Below are 18,792 nucleotides of genomic sequence, written 5' to 3' on the forward strand. Positions count from 1 at the left end.
CGAGACGCATCTCCGAAACGCGCGCCGGTGGAATCGATCATTGGCCTCCGTTTCGGCGGGGGTGGGGGGTGGGGGTGCGGATCCCTGCGCGGCGCCGCGCGCGCCCTCGCGCGCCTCTGCCTAGGTGTGTGAGTAATCCGGCGCATAATCTACGCGTGTGCGCAACCCGTTGCAATGTGTTCTATATAAACTGCGGGCGATGGGGACCGCTTTTCCTACCGGGCAGACGCTGCCTTCCCCCTGCCCATTGTTTCAGCGCGCAGATATAAGTGGCGATGGGAGAGGAGCGTCGGAGCGGCCGCCGGTCCCCCCTTTCCAATTATAGATGGATCATTACCGAGCGCGCAAGAGGGAGAATCCAGGCGGCCGCTCTTCACATGAATGCATTCGCCTCCTAGAGAGCAGCCCGCCATCATGCTCTGGAAACTGGTGGAAAATGTCAAGTACGAGGACATCTACGAGGTGAGGCTGGAGGTCCCGGGCAGGGCGAGGGGAGGCGCGGATCCGCCGCTTGGCTCCGCGCAGCCGGGCGGGTGGCTGGCCGGGCTCCGGCCGGAGAGACCGGGAGGCGCGCCGGCCGCCCAGCCCGGCGACGGAGCTGGCAGGACGGAGACGTTTTTGGGGCAGCTTCTGGGGGTCGGATCGGGACTTGCTGGCTGGGAAATGCAAGGAGACGGAGGAGATTTACGTTTGGAAGGATGGGGCGATTGGGGGGTGGGGTGGGGGGGGGGACCGGGACCAGAAACGCAGGAGCCGGTTCCGATTCGGAAGGTGGTTTCGTTCCATTCGGCGCAGGCGGACGCCCGCTGGGGAGAGGGACCCTTTCGTTTGGAAGCAAGAGAAGCGGTGTGGGGGGAAAGACAGGCTTTATTTTATTTTTCCTTGTCCTTGTTTTCGCTCACCCGCCACCTCTTAGTCGGGGTTCAACCTGGACCGCTCCTTTCTTTAGGTGGCACAAACACAGAAAAGGGGAATAGACAGAGACAGACACGAAACCGTGTAGGCGAAGCGACGCGTTCACACGCTCCGGACTTTGGAACCTCTGGAGAGGGCGAAAATAAAAATAATCTCTCTGTGTGGGTGCGTCTCGGTCTCGCTCTCTGTTTGTCTCTCTCTCTCTCATTTTTTGCACCTCTGCCTTGCACCGGAGATTATCGCCTCTCGTCCAGCGCCGTTCAAACCCAGCGGTAGGTTTCCTCCTGGGTTTTCAGCCGAAGGTGGCGGGCGGACCTTGCGAAAGCCAAACTTGGCTTTCCGCCTTTCGGAAAAAAAAACGCCCCTTTAGCTGGTAGCCAAAGCGCGGTGAAGCGGGGTCCTGTTTTTATTTTTTATTTTATTTATTTTTTACTTCTGGAAGGAGAAACTCGGCTTTCCTTCCGGCGGACAGGGCAAGCGGGAACCGCGTCTGCGGTTTCCCAGTGTGGGGACCGGCTGAGTTTCTTTCCTTTTCCTTTTCCCTCTCTCTGGAGAGTGCGTTTTTAATCGCCTCGGCTGGGTATTTATTAGAGTGTGGTTGGGGGAAGTCGTTCAAAGAGGCCCGTTTTCTACGCTCTGCGGAGTTTATAGCTCAGTGCCAGAGCGATCCAAAAAAAATATAAAAAGTCAAAGCGATCCCGGGGTCGAGTTAATCTTTAAAAGGAGCGACGGCGAGATCGCGCCCTGGACCCCTGGGGAGGAGGGAAGCGCGCCCTACTCTCTGCAGCCCGGAGCTCTCCCGGGGCCCTTTCGCTTCTGCAAGCCAAGTTGGTCCGGGCACCAGAACCGGGCCGAGCTAGCCGCTCCGGAGGTCGTTGGGATCCCGGCGGGTCGCCGTCTTCCGGCGACCGGCAGCAGCCCTATAGGTCCACCGCAGCCCAACCTAAACACAAATACCTATAAAAACATATCCCGATCCCGGCCTGGCGTGTAGCTCTCCTAGGTCTTCCCCGTTGCCCCTTTCCCAAAAAAGTCGGGACTAGGCCCTGGAAGAGAAAACAAGGAACAAACGCCGGGGTAGCAGAACTGGGGGGGGGGGGGAGAGAGAGAGAGAAACACCCAAGCTTCTGAATCTTCCCAAAGGCCAACCGTAGGGGGGTTCGTTTTGGGTTCTCCTGGTTCCGCTTGCAAAAGGATCCTGACAAAAGGGAGAAGCCGCTGGGGTTTGCAGGGGAACTCGCTTTGGAAATACACCCCCACTACCTCCCCTGGCCATGCAAACGAAAGCCCGGCGATTCTTTGCACCTGGGATCGAAGGCGCCCCCTTTGCCCAGCCCGCGGGTTTTCCGGAGCAGGCAGGCTGACTAGCCTCGCGTCGGGTCAACGGGCGTCCCTCCCCAGGCAGGGGGAACGGGGCCGGTCCGGGCTCCGCCGGAGTGTGAGCCGAGGACGGGACATTTGGTTGAACTTTAACTGCCAGGGGCCGGTCCGGCCGGCCAAACGGGTTCTAAAATATCCCAAGGGGGGGGTGTTTCTCTCGCCCCCGGCTCTGCTTCGAAAGGAGGCACCGGGAATCCTTTGGAAGGGAACGCCCGCAGTTGACTTCGAGGTGAAAATGGGCCCTGGCCCGTGCCGGGGTGGGGGGGACACCTCTAGCCACACCTCAGGGTAGGCTCAGCCGAGTCCAACTGCCTCCCCCCCCCCAATCACTTTGCAAAATTAGGACCGCCTGATCGGGGTGGTTGTTTTCTCCCCACCCCCACCCCCGCTTAATTGCCACAGTAAACAAACAAACGGGGCGGACTTCTTACAGATTAGAGAATCCCCCCTTTTTTATTATTTGCTTTAAAAATTAGAACGAAAAAGCACCGAGGGCGATCGATTTCCTTTCGTATTCGGGATGTCTGATTAAATGTTGTTGTTTTTTAAAGGAAATATGATTTGCCCCCCCCTCCTCTTTCGCCTCCGGCGTCGCTCCCCTTTCCCTTCCCTTGCCCCAAATCGTCAGTCCCTCAGTTTACACAAAAGTTAATGAAGTTCTGCCTCTCTCTTGCCTGGGCTCAACTTCTCTCTCTCCCTCTCTCTCCCTCGCTCTCTCCCTCGGTCCCTTCCCCTCTCCCTCTCGCTCCCCCCCAACTCTGCCTCTGCCAGCCCCCCCCCCTCGTCTGATTACATCTAGCAATTCTCCCCTGAATGAACGTCATTTACAATGCGAGAGGGGAGCTCCGGAGGCCGCCCCGGCGAAGGCTTCACGCTCCATTTGGCCCCGGCGTTTTTCTCCCCTTTAAACTCCGCGTGTAATATTAATAGTCATGAATATCAATTATGATGAGGCGGCGGCGTGAGGCGGGCGGAGGAGGAGGAGGACCGGGCCGGCGGAGCAGTCTGAACCTCGCCTTGGGTTGAAGAGGAGGATTTGCCTGTGGACTCTCCAGGCGGGGGGAGGAGGGACCACGGAGAGGAGCCCTTTTTTTTCCAATCCAGTTTTTCAATCCCGCTTGAGGGGGGGGGGGGAAGACTTTCGGGCTTTTTTATTATTTAATTGTTTTGATGGAGAGGCTCGGAAATACCCCCAGCTGTTCTCCGGGGCTCCTTCGCAGGATTCCTTGAAACGCTTCTTCCCCTCCCTTAGAGTTCAAGCGCTATTATAATATTTTTTAAAAAGCTCTTTCGAGACTTTGTTTTTTTGAAATTTCCAGATGTTGGTCCACACCTACGCCGCCATGGTGAGTCGGATCCACGTTGCCTAGCGGGGGGGGGCATGCATGCTTTTCTGGGTTTCCTCCTCTGTCTCCCCTCCTTCGCCCTTGGGCTGGGCAATTTCTGCGCCTTCCTTGCCCGGCGGCCGGTAGCTGCTTCCCGGGTTTGCAGCGTGGATTCTCGGGTTTGAGATAAGAGGGTGAGGAGTGGGGGGGGGGAAGAGAAGGGAAACTTGGGGGGGGGAAGACATCGCTGGTGGGGATTTGGGATACCCTTTGAGGAACCGGTTTGGTGTGTGGGCGCGTGTCTCAAATCACCGCTCGGCTTCGGATGGAGTCCGTTATTCAGAAAGAACACGGGCCTCCATTTTAAACCTTTTCTTTCCCCCATTACAGGATATTTACAAACACCCCCCATCCACTTTGTGAAGGGGTGGGGGTTAATCATTTAAATTTAATAGCGTCCTCCCCCCCCCCAAAAAAAATCGAACGGGTTCAGGGTAGAAGCGCCAACATGGACCTGAGCTTTTATTTTCGTTCGCTTTCGTTTTCGCTGGCTCTCGAGGTGGCAAGGAAAAAACACGCCATGGTTTCTGAGCTTTCTTAACTTTGCCCACCGCCCCTCCGAATGTAAACTTTGCCCTTCCAAACCACCTGCTTTCGCAAAAGGAGAGGAAGCGGTTTGGGGAAGGGGGAACCCGAGAGAGCTAGCTTGAGAAAAACCAGAACGTCTTTGGATTCGTTCGTCCTCGAAAGGTTTCTTCCCGGCGGAAAGGGGAGGCAAATGGACTCCGGGGTCTCGGTTTCCCAGGCCGGCTTTTCCGCCCAGAGGAGAGATCCTCTCCTCCTCCTCCTTCAACCAGGGTTGCATGGAAAGTCGGGGGGGGGGGAGGACGGCTTTCCCCCGGTTTCTAGGTGGGAATTCGGGGGGCTGGAAGGGGGGACAGGGGCTCTCCAGAAGCGCAGCGCCAAGAGCACGGTTGGGACGCGCGCCTGTAGTAAAAATGGATACTAGTCACGATGCATACCTATTCTCTCCAGGATCAGAGGAGCATGCCTATTATATTAGGTGCTGTGGGACACAGGCAGGTTGGCCACTGTGTGAACAGACTGCTGGATTTGACGGACCATGGTCTGACCCAGCATAGCCTTTCTTATGGATGATGGGGCTATCCATGGCTACTAGTCTAAATGGATACTAGTCATGATGCATACCTACTCTCTCCAGGACCAGAGGAGCATGCCTCTTATATTAGGTGCTTTTGAACACAGACAGGACAATGCTGCTGCAGTCTGCTTGTTTTTGGGCTTCTTTGAGGCACCTGGTTGGCCATTGTGTGAACAGACTGCTGGACTTGATGGACTTTAGTCTGATCCAGCATGGCCTTTCTTAGGTTCTTATGGAGGATCCATGGCTACTAGTCAAAATGGATACTAGTCATAATGCATACCTATTCTCTCCAGGATCAGAGGAGCATGCCTACTATATTAGGTGCTGTGGAACACAGGCAGGGTGCTGCTGCTGCGGTTGTCTTGTTTGTGGGATTCCTAGATGCACCTGGTCGGCCTCTGTGTGAGCAGACTGCTGGACTTGATGGGCCTTGGTCTGATCCAGCACGGTTTTTCCTCTGTTTTTATGTGATGTTCTTCTGCTCTTATGGGCCTGGCTCGCTCCAGAGGCGCACCGGCGGGTACCCCAGCTTCCCAACCGACCCTAACACTTCTCCCCCCCCCCCCTTTGTCTCTCTCCTGCAGGACCGGCACGATGGCGTTCCCGGCCACAGCTCGCGCCTGTCCCAGCTGGGCTCGGTCTCGCAGGGACCCTACTCCAGCGCGCCGCCGCTCTCCCACACCCCGTCCTCGGACTTCCAGCCGCCCTACTTCCCGCCGCCCTACCAGCCGCTGCCCTACCACCAGAGCCAGGACCCCTACTCCCACGTCAACGACCCCTACTCCCTGAACCCCCTCCACCAGCCCCAGCAGCACCCCTGGGGGCAGAGGCAGCGCCAGGAGGTGGGCTCCGACGCCGGCTCGCTCCTGCCCCAGCCGCGGGCCTCCTTGCCGCAGCTCTCCGGGCTGGACCCCCGGCGGGACTACCACTCAGTCCGGCGGCCCGACGTCCTGCTCCACTCCGCCCACCACGGCCTGGACTCCGGCATGGGGGACGCCCTGTCTCTTCACGGCATCGGGCACCCGGGCATGGACGACGTGCAGGTGAGTCGCCTGGGGAAGCCGCCTGCCTGCGGGGGGCTTTTTCCCGACACGCGTCGCGGAGTCCCCGATGGAGAATAGGATCTGCTTCGGAACACCCTCTGGTTGGCTCTCTCTGGGCAATTGTTTGCAAGTGGATTTTGCCGTTATACTCAGGGCACTTTCACACAGCCCAAATAATGCACGTTCAATCCTCTTTCAATGCACTTTGAAGGTGGATTTTACAGTGTGAACTGGCAAAATCCACTTGCAAACGAGCGTTAAGGTGTGAAGTGGCAAAATCCACTTGCAAACGAGCGTTAAGGTGCATTGAAAGTGGATTGAAAGTGCATTATTTGGGCTGTGTGGAAAAATCCAGCTGGAAAGTGGATCGAAAGTGCATTATTCGGGTTGTGTGAAAGCTCCCAAAGGGCGCTTGCACACATTTCAAATAATGCAGTTCCAATCTACTTCCAGTGCACTTTTCCCGGTTTTACTGGGTGAAACGGCAGAATCCACTTGCAAACGAACGTTAAAGTGGTTTGAAAGTGAAGTATTGAAAGCGCCCCCTCTCTGTGTCGCCATTGATGCACGGGAGGTGTTGCCTTGGATTTGCCGCTCTCTAGATGCACATTTTCCCCATCCAAATTCTCAAAACTCTCCATGGGGGGCTTATTGTTTGAATTTTGAGAATTTGGATGGAGAAAATGTGCATCTAGAGAGTGGCAAATCCAAGGCAACACCTCCCTTGCATAAATGCCCTATGTCGCCTCTATGCACATTTCCCCCTTCCAGATTCTCAAAACTCAACAATAAGCCCCCATGCAGACTTTTGAGAATTCGGATGGGGAAAATGTGCATCTAGAGAGCGGCAAATCCAAGGCAAAACCTCCCGGCGTAAATGCATAAATAAATTCTCTCCTTTAGAAAGAAGGCTGCGCCAGATGAGAGGGGAAGGGGGGGGGGAGGCAGGGAAACCGCCCGGATTTCCTGGGCGTTAATGAGACTACTCTGGAGTCAACGGACGGCTAGCGCCCGTTGCCCTGGGAGGGGTCAGAGCGAACTCGGGGACCCCGCAGGCCGCATTCCTGAGCGCCCTTGCAACTGGGTCGCCCAGTTCCTCCGGCATAGCTGGGACTCCCCCCCCCCCCCAAAGATATGGCTGGGTATGGCCGCGGCTTGGAACGGAAGTCGGTGGCAGGGAGACTTCCGTGTCGATGGGGGGGGGCAAAAACCAGACAGGGGCCTTCCCGGCCATTTGAAAAGCTAGCAAAAAGCTGTACAATCCGGTGTCAGCTTGCAAAGACGAGAGAATCCACTTCTGCCAAAGGGGGGGGGGGGAATAAGGTGCCCCTGAAGTCTCTTTTAAATGCCCTCGATACGGACCCCGGAAGGGCTTCCCAGGGTTTCTAAAAACAGAAGACTGGAGTTGATCTCTCTCCCCCACCCCAGTGTGCAACCTCCCACCCCACTGTTTAATTTAATTTAATTTTTCGCGCGATCTGGAGACGTTTTAAGCAGGAAGCCGGGCGTTTGTCTTCCCCAGTCCCCCTCCAAGGAAACCCGCTTCTGCTCTGCCATAATTCTCCTCTGCAGAGACACAAAGATCTTCTGCGGGTCTGGAAGACCCGGTGAATTTCCCAGCCCTCCCCCCCCCCCTTTCTCACCGTGGCTGGCTATTGTCTGGCTGGAGACAAAAGCCTTGGAGGGGGGAGAGAGGCAGCTGGAGACCAGAGCCCGCCGAGGCGGGAGAGGCAAGCCGGCCTCGACGCGGTCGGGCCAGAAGCGCTGCCCTGCGGGCCTACAACCCGGTGCCAATCTAGTCTTCGGGGCGGGGGAGGGGGCTTTCCTTCCTTGTCGGACGGGAGGCCGCCTCCTCCGCACGAAAAGGGTCTTATTCCTGTCGCCCGCTCCTTTCGTTTCGTTGTGGTGAAAATACATTCCGGTCATCTTCCCAAGTAGGCACAATGAGCGCTTGGTTCTGGGGAAAAGAATATATATTGTTTTCAAGGAAAGAAAGAGGAAGGGAAGGGGGCGAGAGAAGCAAGGGAGAGGAAGGAAGGAAGCAAGCAAGGAGGAGAGAGAGGGGGGGGAGATAAACAAAAAAAAGAAGCAAGGGGGAGAAAGAAAGAGAGAAGAAGAAGCAAGGGGAGAGAGAGAGAGAGAGAGAGAGAATAATTCCAAACAAAAAAGGATGCTCAACATAGATGACATTGAAGGGATAGGCTTTGATTTAGGGGAGGGGGAGAGAGATCGGGATGAAGGACCCCTTCTCCCTCGGAGGGCATGAGTTGTGGCAGGAAGCCCTACAATTTCGATGGGTTCCTTCCGAGGCTGGGTCCCGGGTGTTTCCTTAAAGGGCCCCTTTCTTCCCTCCAGAGCAAGCGACGCAGTTTTTCTGGGGAGTGGATGGGAAATTGCGCAGGGCCGGCCAGAAGGGAAGGACAAACCCAGACTGAAGAGCAGGCGGTTGGGGGGGGGGGCTCGGGAAAGGTCTCCCCCGAGTCTGGATGTAAAGCCACCGCTGAGCAAAAAAGGGCAGAGTGCTGCACTCAATTGAAAACCAACCGGGGTGGGGGAATAAATCCCTGCCAGGATAGCAGATCGCCCCTTTCCATCCGGATTCCGTTCAAGTATTTGGTTTTTAGCAGTTCGCTGCCTGGTTCCCTTCAGGCGGATCCCGAATGGGCGGTGGGTATTAATGGACAGAAAAGTACAACTTTACCAAAGTAAAGTCCTCCCGAAATGGGAAAAGCCCTTGGAAAGCTATGAATGACTGGCATTAGAGGGGGATTTTGGGAAGGCCCCCAAGCGCCAGGGGGTAGAACTAGAAACGTTCCTGGGGGGGGGGGTGCCTTTTGTGTTTCGAAGGGTGTTTGATCGACTGCGCCAATATAATCGTTTTAAACTGTAATGGCGAAAGCGCATGGGAGGTTTTGGCTTGGATTCGCCACTTTCTAGATGCCCATTTCCCCCCATCCGAATTCTCAAAACTCTGCATGGGGGCTTATTTTTGAGTTTTGAGAATTCGGTTGGGGGGGAATGGGCATCTAGAGAGCAGCAAATCCAAGGCAAAACCACCCATGCGTAAAAATGACTTTCCCTTCGAAATGTGTTCCAGGCTAAATCGGAATACTCCGGTAGACGCCGGGCGCTCGATCAGGCGGTTATGTAGATCAATCTAAAGAGTCCGACATCCCCTGCGATCTGCTTTATTTCGTCGTCCCCCCCGCCGCCGCCGCAAATAAGGCTTAAGAGAAAGGGGGGAGAGGTCTTAGAGGGAAAGCCCTCAACTCTCCCTCCAAGCGGACTGGTGAAACTGGCGAGCCGGGCTCGCGTTTGACTGTGACCAGAAGGGACCCCGGCAAGAAGAGATGGGAAGAAATTAGGGGGAAAATGGATCATTAGAGCCACGCAAATCGAAGCCATGTGGGATCCGTAGACCACGAAGTGAAGGGAGCGGGTGTAATTGGAGAGGCTGGGGAGTATGCAAATATAGGGCCGGATCGGGACACCTCCCGTTCTGCCCTTCGCCCACGTGCAGCCGGGCCCTGGGGGCGTGCTTACTCGGAAGCAAGCCCCTCGAAGGTCGAGGGGACTTGCTCCCACGTAAGGGTGCCCGTCAAGGCAGGCTGGGACGTGCATGCCCACCTCGGTGCCTTCCGGGATAGCCCTCCGGTGCAAAGGGGTGCGCCTCTGAATGCCATTTGTATGCCTAGGCATGAATAGGGAAAGCTCTCCTCCCAAACGCATCCCGGCCTTGTTTACTTGGAAGTAACGCTCTGCCTGTATAAATGGGTCTTGGACTACCAAAGAAGCCGGGTGCCAGGACGGCCCCGGAGGAAGCCAACCCGGACGGTGTGAACCGGATTCATAGCGGAAGAGCCACCCCAAGCGTGCCCTCAAAACCAAAGGAGGTTCTTCCAAAACCAAGCCCTTTGGACATCCCATGAATTTTAGGGGCAGAATCTTCTTAAAGGGGGGGGGTTATTACGCCAGAGGCACCCTGCTCAAATTTGGGGTGAAATTAAGAGGGATCCGTGCCTGTGTTGAATTCGTTCGAATATACCAGAACGAGACAGACGAGTTGGGAAATGTCGGTTTTCAGTGATGATGGATCCACCCGCCCCCCCCCCCCCACGAATTAGCCACAAACACTTTCCCCAGAGGTGTTTTATAAGCGATGGGACAACAGCGATTTCTTCTTTGGCTGAAACGAAGATTAAATTGGCAAGGTCATCCTAAAAACCCTTTCCTAGGAGTAAGCCCCTTCTAATAAACCTAAGTGGGACTCTGAGTAGACTTGTCCTTAACAAAGGTGTCCAGTGAAAGAGACGTTCGTTTCCTCTGAGGGGCTCCAATAAATTAAGGTGAGCTGCCCAGATCAATGAAGAAATAGTTTTGAAAGATGCGAACCCCTGTCACTGATACGTCTGTGTTTGTGTCCTGGCTGTAGTTAAGGATGAAATTCATCCTATTCCTGATAAACTCTCCGGCTTCGTTTTCTCAATGAATTGATTCTCTGCCCTTCATGGAAAATGCCTTCGAAATCGTTGAAAGCCTACATTCACAGACAAACAGATCCGGCTTTTGACACAAGTCTGGGATCCGTTATTACTCGAGAGTAGCTCAAACTGGGGGTGGGGAATAAATGTGATGTTATATCCACATGGCCTTCATGCGGGATTAATAACGCTCCAGGTTATTTCGGTGTAACCCGTTTGTGGATTAGATTTGCTCTGGGGAGATCTATTCATGGAGTTGATATACCCGGGGGGAGGGTACTTGTAGCAGGCAATGCCAATCCGATTTGAAACTCCTCTGCACTGCAATCGGCGACCCGTTTACTCGCGAGCAAGCCGACAGAGTTCAGCGGGACTGCCTTCCCAACAAACGCCTTTAGGGATCGTAGGCCGACTTTGGGAGAGATCCCATGACAATCCCAGAGGAGTTTAAGACCCTCGTGAGATCGCATGTACACCCCACCGAAATCGGTGGGAATTTCATCCCGAGTAAATCCATGCCGAAGGTCGAAGTGTGACTTATATTCGCCCCCCCCGTACTTAATTTATTGCAGCCGATCAGTCAGATGATGATTACAAAATGTTTGCGTGTGTTTAAACCTCTGGAAACGGGTGCGCTTTATTGCTGGGGAAATCCACGAAACACCCCTCCCAATTTCCCGGGTCTGCACCCCCCCAGTTCCCAAACACCGCCTCTTCCGAGGAGAAGTTCGATTCCCACCCCCACCCCGCCGCTCTTATAAAGCAACCCCCGGTATCACTTTTAACTAAAGAAGTCTAGTAATTAAAAGTCTGCCTGGTGTGTGCGCGAGTGTCGATGCGTCTCTGTGCGTGCGTGTGTATTTTTCCCCCTCTCCCCCGTTTCCGCACGCAGCCCTAATTAAATCTTTACGATCCTCTCTGTGACTATTAACTGCCAGCCTGCTGCGCGAATATCCTGTACAAAAACCCAGCAGGCGGCCGTAATTAGATCGAAAATCAGACAAGACTTCTCATTAAGTACAACCGCTCCGCCGCGGTGGCGGAGGCAGCGGCCGGGGACTCCGGCAGAGGACCCCCGGCTCCCTCGCAACGGAGGAGTGCCCCCCCCCCGAGCAGGATCCGGGGTAAACCACCCCAAACCCCGTTCTTGGAAGAATGGCCGTGACGGCAGATGCGGAGGAGAACCTCCACCCCTGAGAAGGCGACTTCTCTGGCGAAGGACAGGTTCCTAGCGTCTAAGTAGAGCCTCCATGTTCAGAGCCAGAGTATCTGTCTCCCGTTTGGAGGCGGCCCGTAGAGCTTCGCATCCAGCCGGACAATTTCTTCGGTCCTTAAAAAAACCCTGCCTCGGATGGCGAGGCTGTCAAAGCGGTTAAAGGATGCGGTGGGATAATGCCTTTGTCAAGAGATCTAGGTACCCCCCCCCCGGCAGAATTTAGGTATCCATCCTTTTCCTTGAAGCACAAGGGATGCTGTCCAGAGACCTTCTACGGGAAACCTCTATGTTCTTTACTTGGAAGTAACTCTCCCTGAAATTACTTTTGAGTAAATATGTATAGGATCTGATAGCTTTTCATTAGCCATTCATGCACTGGAGGTTTTGCCTTGGATTTGCCGCTGTCTAGATGCACATTTTCCCAACCCAAATTTCCAGAGCTAAAAAATAAGACCCCATGCAGATTTTTGAGAATTTGGATGGGGGGAATGTGCATCTAGAGAGCGGCAAATCCAAGGCAAAACCTTCCCTGCATAAGGCCGGGGAGTCCATGCAAGGGACGTTATTTACCCATTATTTAACCATTTACTTTCTGAGTTGGATTTCGCTCCCTTTACCCACCAGCGGGGCCTACTCCCAGGAAGACCTCTTTGGGAAGAGGGTTTGGCCCGGTTAGCTAGAAATATTCCAGTTTTAAGTACCGCGCTGGGTGCGACTGATCGGGAAATCCGCTTCCTTTCAGATCAATATCTCTTTGCTCCCAAGGGAACGCACCCAGGCTAGGAATCTGGGACGCCCTGGATTCCTTTGGCTTCCAGACTCCCTGGCCATTTATGCACGGGAGGTTTTGCCTTGGATTTGCCACTCTTTAGGTGCACATTTCCCCCATCCAGATTCTCAAAACTCAACCATAAGCCCCCCATGCAGAGTTTTCAGAATTTGAATGGGGAAAATGGGCCGCAAATCCAAGGCAAAACCTCCCATGCAGAAATGGCCCCTTTCCTGAGCGGTCATCTCAAGAGGACAGCATCTTAAATCGACTTAAAGCCTTAAGTAGTTGAGGTAACGAATTTAGATTTACCTGAGCCGAGAATTCGTTTTAAGGCGCCCCAAACACGTGAGGTTTTCTGCCATCCTGTGCTGTGAATTGGAGAGTCGTGACTTGTTTTCCTCGTTTTTATTATTATTTACCGACAAACTGAACAAGAACTTTGGAGCTTGGAAATAATTTGTTCGGAAAAACGATCCTAAAACAGGGCCAGGCATCCTAGATCCGTTTCTGGCATTTAGAAACGGGGGGGGGGGGGCTCTCCCTTCCCAATCTCCTGTCAATGTCGCCATATTTCTATTTCTCCCTACTTTAGGGCAGGGCCTGCAGTCAGCAGACAACTAAGGCTTCCAGGCAGTAAATCCCATTGAACCGTGGCTTGTTTCTCCCGTACAACAGGAAGGCGTAAATGTATGTCAATTTCTGACACCAGGGAGGGAAACACGCTCGTCTGAATGCCGTTCAGTTACCCTCCTGCAGAAAGCTAGCTAATCGGCGTCTCCGGGATGTACTGTTGTCTAGCTGCAGGGATTTCGTTTCTGTGCCAGCTGCCGCCTGCATTCGGGGGGCAGGTAGGGTTATCAGCTGGCCTGCAGAGAAAATAGTCTGTCCTTTTAAGGGGAAGGGGGGCTTAAACGGGATGTTATTTGCCAGGAGGTGTTATTTACCGGCATGCCATGAAAAGCTTCATCTGCCCATCCTCACATTATCAGGCCTTCATTCAAGTGAGAAAATATTTCCCTCCAGGCCTGTTGGCAACCCTAGTGGTGGGCAAGAACGCGGCAGCGGCTGAATTTACTTCCAAGTCGACCCACACAGAAAACATAACCTTCCCTTTTCCCCTTCCGTATGTCACTGCGCCCTGCGGTCTGAGCCTACGCACATTTATTTGGGACGACGTAGCGTCTCTATAGTCAACAGGGCTTACTCGCGTGCAGTAGGATTTCAGGCCTGGTGGCCTCCCTGTCGAAAAGTAACAGGTGTCGCTCCTAGAGCCCAAGGGCGACAAGCAGGCGATTTCAGGGAGAAGGCCTAAGCCGGTCTACTCGGAAGTAAGTCTCGCGTCCTCCAGTGGGGGGAGGTCTCCTCCCAGGACAGCGCCCTTTGCCTATAATGGTGTTTACAGCCTCTGCCCCCCATCCTGTCTTCACGGCCTTCTGCCGAAAGGGGAGGGAGTTTCTTTTTTTGGGGTGGGGGAGAACTCAAGCCAAAATACTGCCTAGACTAATCCCTTGTTCTGCCTGCGTGTATGTGTGGTGGAAAAGCCGATCTGCCTGCCTGCCTTGAATGAAGGCGGCCAGCCTAAGGACGCTTACTCGAGAGCAAGGCCTCGGGCCGGAAGCCAGCTTCCTAGTACAGCTATTGACTCTTGCGTGGTATCCCCCGTACCGAAGTCACCCCAAGTAAAAGCATTAAAAGCACACGTTCAGCCTACACGGTCTTAATATATACGTACATATATCTGCAACCTTACGCACGTCTTCCTGGAAAAGAGCTCCTTGAAACACCAGGGGATACTTCCGAGTAAAATACGCACCGGATCGGGGCTTTGAGGGGTCTGGTCCACCCTGCCCTAGCTGATCTAGCAGACATGACTGTCCTGTTAGACCAAAGAGCGAGCATGAAGTTTTGACGAAAGGCAGAAAATAAAGCTAAAATATTATCCAGGGCGGCTGTTTTGTTCTTGGTTTTTTGTTTTGTTTTGTTAAAATCACAACAGAGAATCGCCCAGATGTTCCGCACCTCTTCCTATTAGATCCTCTAATTTGGGAGAGCTTCATTTCCATGTCGGTTTAATGAGAAGAACCTTCCCTTTCCCCAGTGAATTAATATAAATGGAAATAACCGAGAAATCCGTCCCCCCCTTTTCAGGGTCGAAGCTCCAGAGATGTGTGAATTCTTCTACCTTAATAGCTAGCCAATTTGAATATTGATTCATTTTTTATTATTATTTTTGTTCCTAGTCGGTGGAAGATGCAAATAACAGCGGCATGAACCTGTTGGATCAATCTGTCATCAAAAAAGGTAGGAAATTATACCGCCGCCCCCCCCCCTTTCCCGGTAAGCTAAGACCCCTTTATTTTCCCAGGAACCTTTCAGTCAAATTTTATGAAATAGGAGTCAAATTTAGTCGTCGTATACAGTTTCCATGCTTACTCGGAAGTAAGGGCCGCTGTTGTAGGAATTGGGGGGTTGATGCTCACCTCCATGTGCCCTGGATATAGCTTTTAAAAGTCTGGAGAACAAGGACATGTGGTGGTGGTGGGGAGATGGAAGGTTTGAAAGAAAGTATGTTCAAAGCCATGTTTCGCTCGCATTCACGGGTGCTGTAAATGATCTGGGTGTTGGGAACCAAATCCTAAGGAAGAGGGCCGCAGCTAAAACCCTGAAGTTCCGGGGCTCGATAATAACACTCACACGTGCTCAACATACCCAAGTCTTACCGGGAAGAAAGTCCTTACTGACAGTGATGGGATTAACTCCCGAGTAGGGGTGTGTAGCGTGGGTGTGTTTGTATATCAGTGTAAGATTCTAGCTCCGGGCTAGAATCTCTGCAGTTGGATTTGGGAGTCAACTCTTCTCGTCCACGTGCATCACATCCGGGTGTGGGAAGGGATCCTCGACACAGGGAGGGTCCAATGATGGGAAGGCCTAGGTAGGGCCTTATCTTGCCGTTTAATCGGCTACATCCTGTTCCCAAACGCGGCTAAGCCCTCCATTAAAAAGGAGTGAACCAGCGCCTGCCAATATTAATGGCCATTTATGCACGGGAGGTTTTGCCGCTCTCTAGATGCGCCTTTTTCCTATCCAAATGCTCAAAACTCAACAATCAATCCCCATTCAAACTTCTGAGAATTTGGTTGGGGAAAATGTGCATCTGCAGAGTGGTAAATCCAAGGCAAAATCTCCAATGCATAAATTATCAGCCAAGTTAAAAAAATCAAAACTGGAATTGGCTTGGGGGGGGGGAGGTTGAGACCCTTTGCTGAGGTTACTTGAAAGAGGAGTCTGCAATTTTACTTATATCTTGGGGTGGGGGAGTCGTACTGCAGTCGACGGGGCTTTACTTCCGAGCAAACCCGCCACCAATAGGTGCTGGGTCCTAGTTGCTCGCCCTTCGTAAGCTTTACCCCCATCTATACTGAGCGAGGGAAGAAAATACGCATTTATGAACATCATAATAATAAGGGGAGGAGGGCTCTGAGACCTCCACATGCTCCGTTAAAAACAACAACACAAATCTCCCTCCCGCATCCATGATTTAGGGAAAGCGCATCTTCGCCCCCATACTGTTAAAGGGAATGTGATATTAACAAATGTTTGCGATCTCTCGTACAGCTGTAAGCAAAATAATTAACTAATTAAACTAATTAAATGTAATTACAATAACTCATTTTGGGCGTGTTGCAGCTGCTTTCTCTTCTCCTCGCCCTCCCCCGAATTTCTCTGGCGGAGCCGGGAAGAAAAGGCCTGATCTCTGCGCCGGGCCCCGAGAGATTAAAGAGACCTTATTCAACGAATACTTTGGGGAGGGAGATTTTAATAATCTAAGGGGGTTCACTTTCTCCATCGAGTTTTTTTTAACTGGCAAGATCGCCGTGGCCCCTTTGCTGCCGGCCCAAGCACTGTTACCAGCGAGTAAACCCCCTTTCGTTCAGTGAGACTTACTTCTGAGTAGACAGGCCTAGGGGGTGACTGAGAGCCCTGTTTTCTGGGGCTGGGGGATGCCTGTCTTCGAAAGAAAACCCCCGTGCCTACGATCCTGTGGCCGTTTACTTGGAAGTAAGCCCTACAGACAATCAGAGGCACTGCTTCCAAATATCTTTTTTCAGGATCGGGGCGTTTTGCTAACTCAACGGAACGGGGGGGGGTGTCTTTCACTGTGTGGATGGCGGAATTGTGATGTATAATTTTTGTTTTAAAACTAGGGGAGTTTCTGACCTAATGTATATAGTGCCCCCCCCCATCCTGTGTATGTTTTCTCGAAAGTAAACCCGAACCGAATCTAGGCAAACTCAGCTGGTCTTGGTCCCAAGGAAGGGTACAGATTTCGGAACTTGCTCCCGAGTAGACGTGCCTAGATCGGAGGCTGTGTTGGATTATTATTATGTTTTCTTTAACGGAGGGGGAAAGCTGGATTCTCTGTTGTGAATGCGGTTCCCTTTCCTTGTGTTTTGTTGGCTTTCAATGGCGTTTCTGGAGGCGCTTAAACGCTCCTGGCAACATTGACTTGGCTGTTGTTGGTCTCTCTGTCTGAAGTTTAGGAGGGCGTTGCTTTCTTGAGCCGGTGCCCGGTGTATGGCTTTCCCCGGCCGTGCGTGGTTTACACGCGAGGAAACGAGGGGGAGGCAGTCCAGGGGCCGGCGCTTTAACAGCTCTGCCCGAGGCTTGCTCGGGAGCATTGCATCCCGATCCTCCATACGCTCTTACATCTATTTGGCAGTACAGCCTTACTCGGAAGTAAGGGCTATTGTTTCAGATGCGGAAGCAGGCGGTTGCCCGGAGAGCAGAAGGGGCGGGGGCAGAGAGGAAGGATATAAACATGATTGCTGACGTGAAACTTATTTCCACCGGCTCCAAGCGCCTCTTGCTGCTCAGTTTTGTTAGTTGCGATCCTAAGGTCGTTGGCTTGGGGCGCAATGACTTCCGAGTAAGCTGGCCTAAGACCTTACCGTTCCTTTACTTCCTCTGTGGAAGTCAATGAGCCGTAAAGTCCAGGTTAAATGCATTGAGGTACATAATGTGCAGACGTCTTCAACGGGAGGACCTGTTTCCCTTTCCAAACGAAACGAGTTAAAGCGAAAGAAACATCTCCCTCCCCCCACAAACCAACACCCAGATGTATCAAAAGCTTTTAAAAATACAGTCTTTATTTCCTCGGAATGACCTTTTCCAAAATCTAGTTAAACGTAGTTTTCTTTCGGGAGGGGAAGGTCAGATTCTCTAAGAGGAGAGGCAAGAAATGCCTCCCCCGATCTTCAGGTAATCTAACAAACAGCTTATGCTGTAAGCATGCAAAATGTTCGGAAAACGCAGCAACTATGACCAGCGTGGTGTAGTGGTTAAGAGCGGTGGTTTGGAGCGGTGGACTCTGATCTGGAGAACCGGGTTTGACTAATCTGGTGAGCGTGGTTTGTTACCCCGCTCCTACACATGAAGCCAGCTGGGCGACCTTGGGCTAGTCACAGCTCTCTCAGCCCCATCCACCTCACAGGGTGTCTGTTGCAGGGAAGGGAAGGTTATTGTAAGCCGGTTTGAGTCTCCCTTAAGCGGTAAGAGAAAGTCGGCATATAAAAACAACTCCTCCTCCTCTTAAACAAGAGCCCAAGAAAAGAACACCGAAGCTTGTGTTCTAATGATGATGACCCCAACAACAACAAAAATCTTGTGATGGTCGTGAATTGTCACTTTGTTGATACATTTGGTCATAGTTGCTGTGTTTTCCATACATTCCCCCCCCCCCATCTTCATGCAGTCGCAGTTTTGTATTTTTGGACGGGGTGGGGTGGATTTGCTTCAAGAGCAGATAGGACTTCGAGCAAGAAGGGATGCGGGACCGGGGGTCTTCAGGGGACCCTTTCTTGAGAAGGAATGGTCTGAGATGGATCGCCTCGTTTGCGAAGGAACGTGGCGGGGGGGGGGCGGCGGTTCTCGTCTTAGAAAATATGCTGTTCCTATTTTCCTCGCGGGCCCACAAATCCCAGGGTTGTCCTGCAGGAGAAGAGTCACGAACACCAACTCGTTCCTTTGAGATCTGGGGGAAATAATGGCGATTTTTGTCGTTTTATTTCCCTTTCACTCCTTTACTTTAGTACCTGCTTCCTTTTTCCCATTCTCCGTTTCCTATCCTCTATCTTTAAAAATAAAAATCTAAGACTGAGAGCCACTGGTGGATTTCTCTTCTCCCCCTCCCCCAAATTAAAAATATATATTTTATAACTCGCTTTACAAAAAGAAACCCGAGCTCTCGTTTCTATAAGCCCCGCAAAGCCATCTGCTCCTGGGAACACGTTCACTTCCGCTTCCCTGCCAATCCTGGGAATCGATTCCACACGTTCGTGCGCGCAAGTTTGCCCCTTGGGGGTATCGGCACGTGTGATCTGAGCGGCGGGGGCTAATCTGGTGAACTGGATTTGTTTCCCCACTCCTACACATGAAGCCAGCTGGGTAATTTTGGGCTAGTCGCAGCTCTCTTGGAGCGCTCAGCCCCACCTTCCT

At 52.8% G+C, this 18,792-nt stretch overlaps 1 protein-coding gene across 1 annotated transcript in view; it reads left to right on the plus strand.

The window, feature by feature from the left end:
- Window positions 1–353: 353 nt before the first annotated feature.
- Window positions 354–18,792, plus strand: part of TFAP2B (transcription factor AP-2 beta) — a 61,855-nt gene continuing 43,416 nt past the window's right edge. Inside the window, exons 1-3 of the mRNA XM_056856154.1 lie at window positions 354–462; window positions 5,370–5,828; window positions 14,538–14,598. Coding sequence (XP_056712132.1) covers window positions 382–462; window positions 5,370–5,828; window positions 14,538–14,598 — 601 coding nt within the window. The 5' untranslated portion in view covers window positions 354–381. The remainder of the gene's footprint in view (window positions 463–5,369; window positions 5,829–14,537; window positions 14,599–18,792) is intronic.

Source organism: Euleptes europaea, chromosome 10 (assembly GCF_029931775.1).
Source record: "Euleptes europaea isolate rEulEur1 chromosome 10, rEulEur1.hap1, whole genome shotgun sequence".
Taxonomy (NCBI): domain Eukaryota; kingdom Metazoa; phylum Chordata; class Lepidosauria; order Squamata; family Sphaerodactylidae; genus Euleptes; species Euleptes europaea.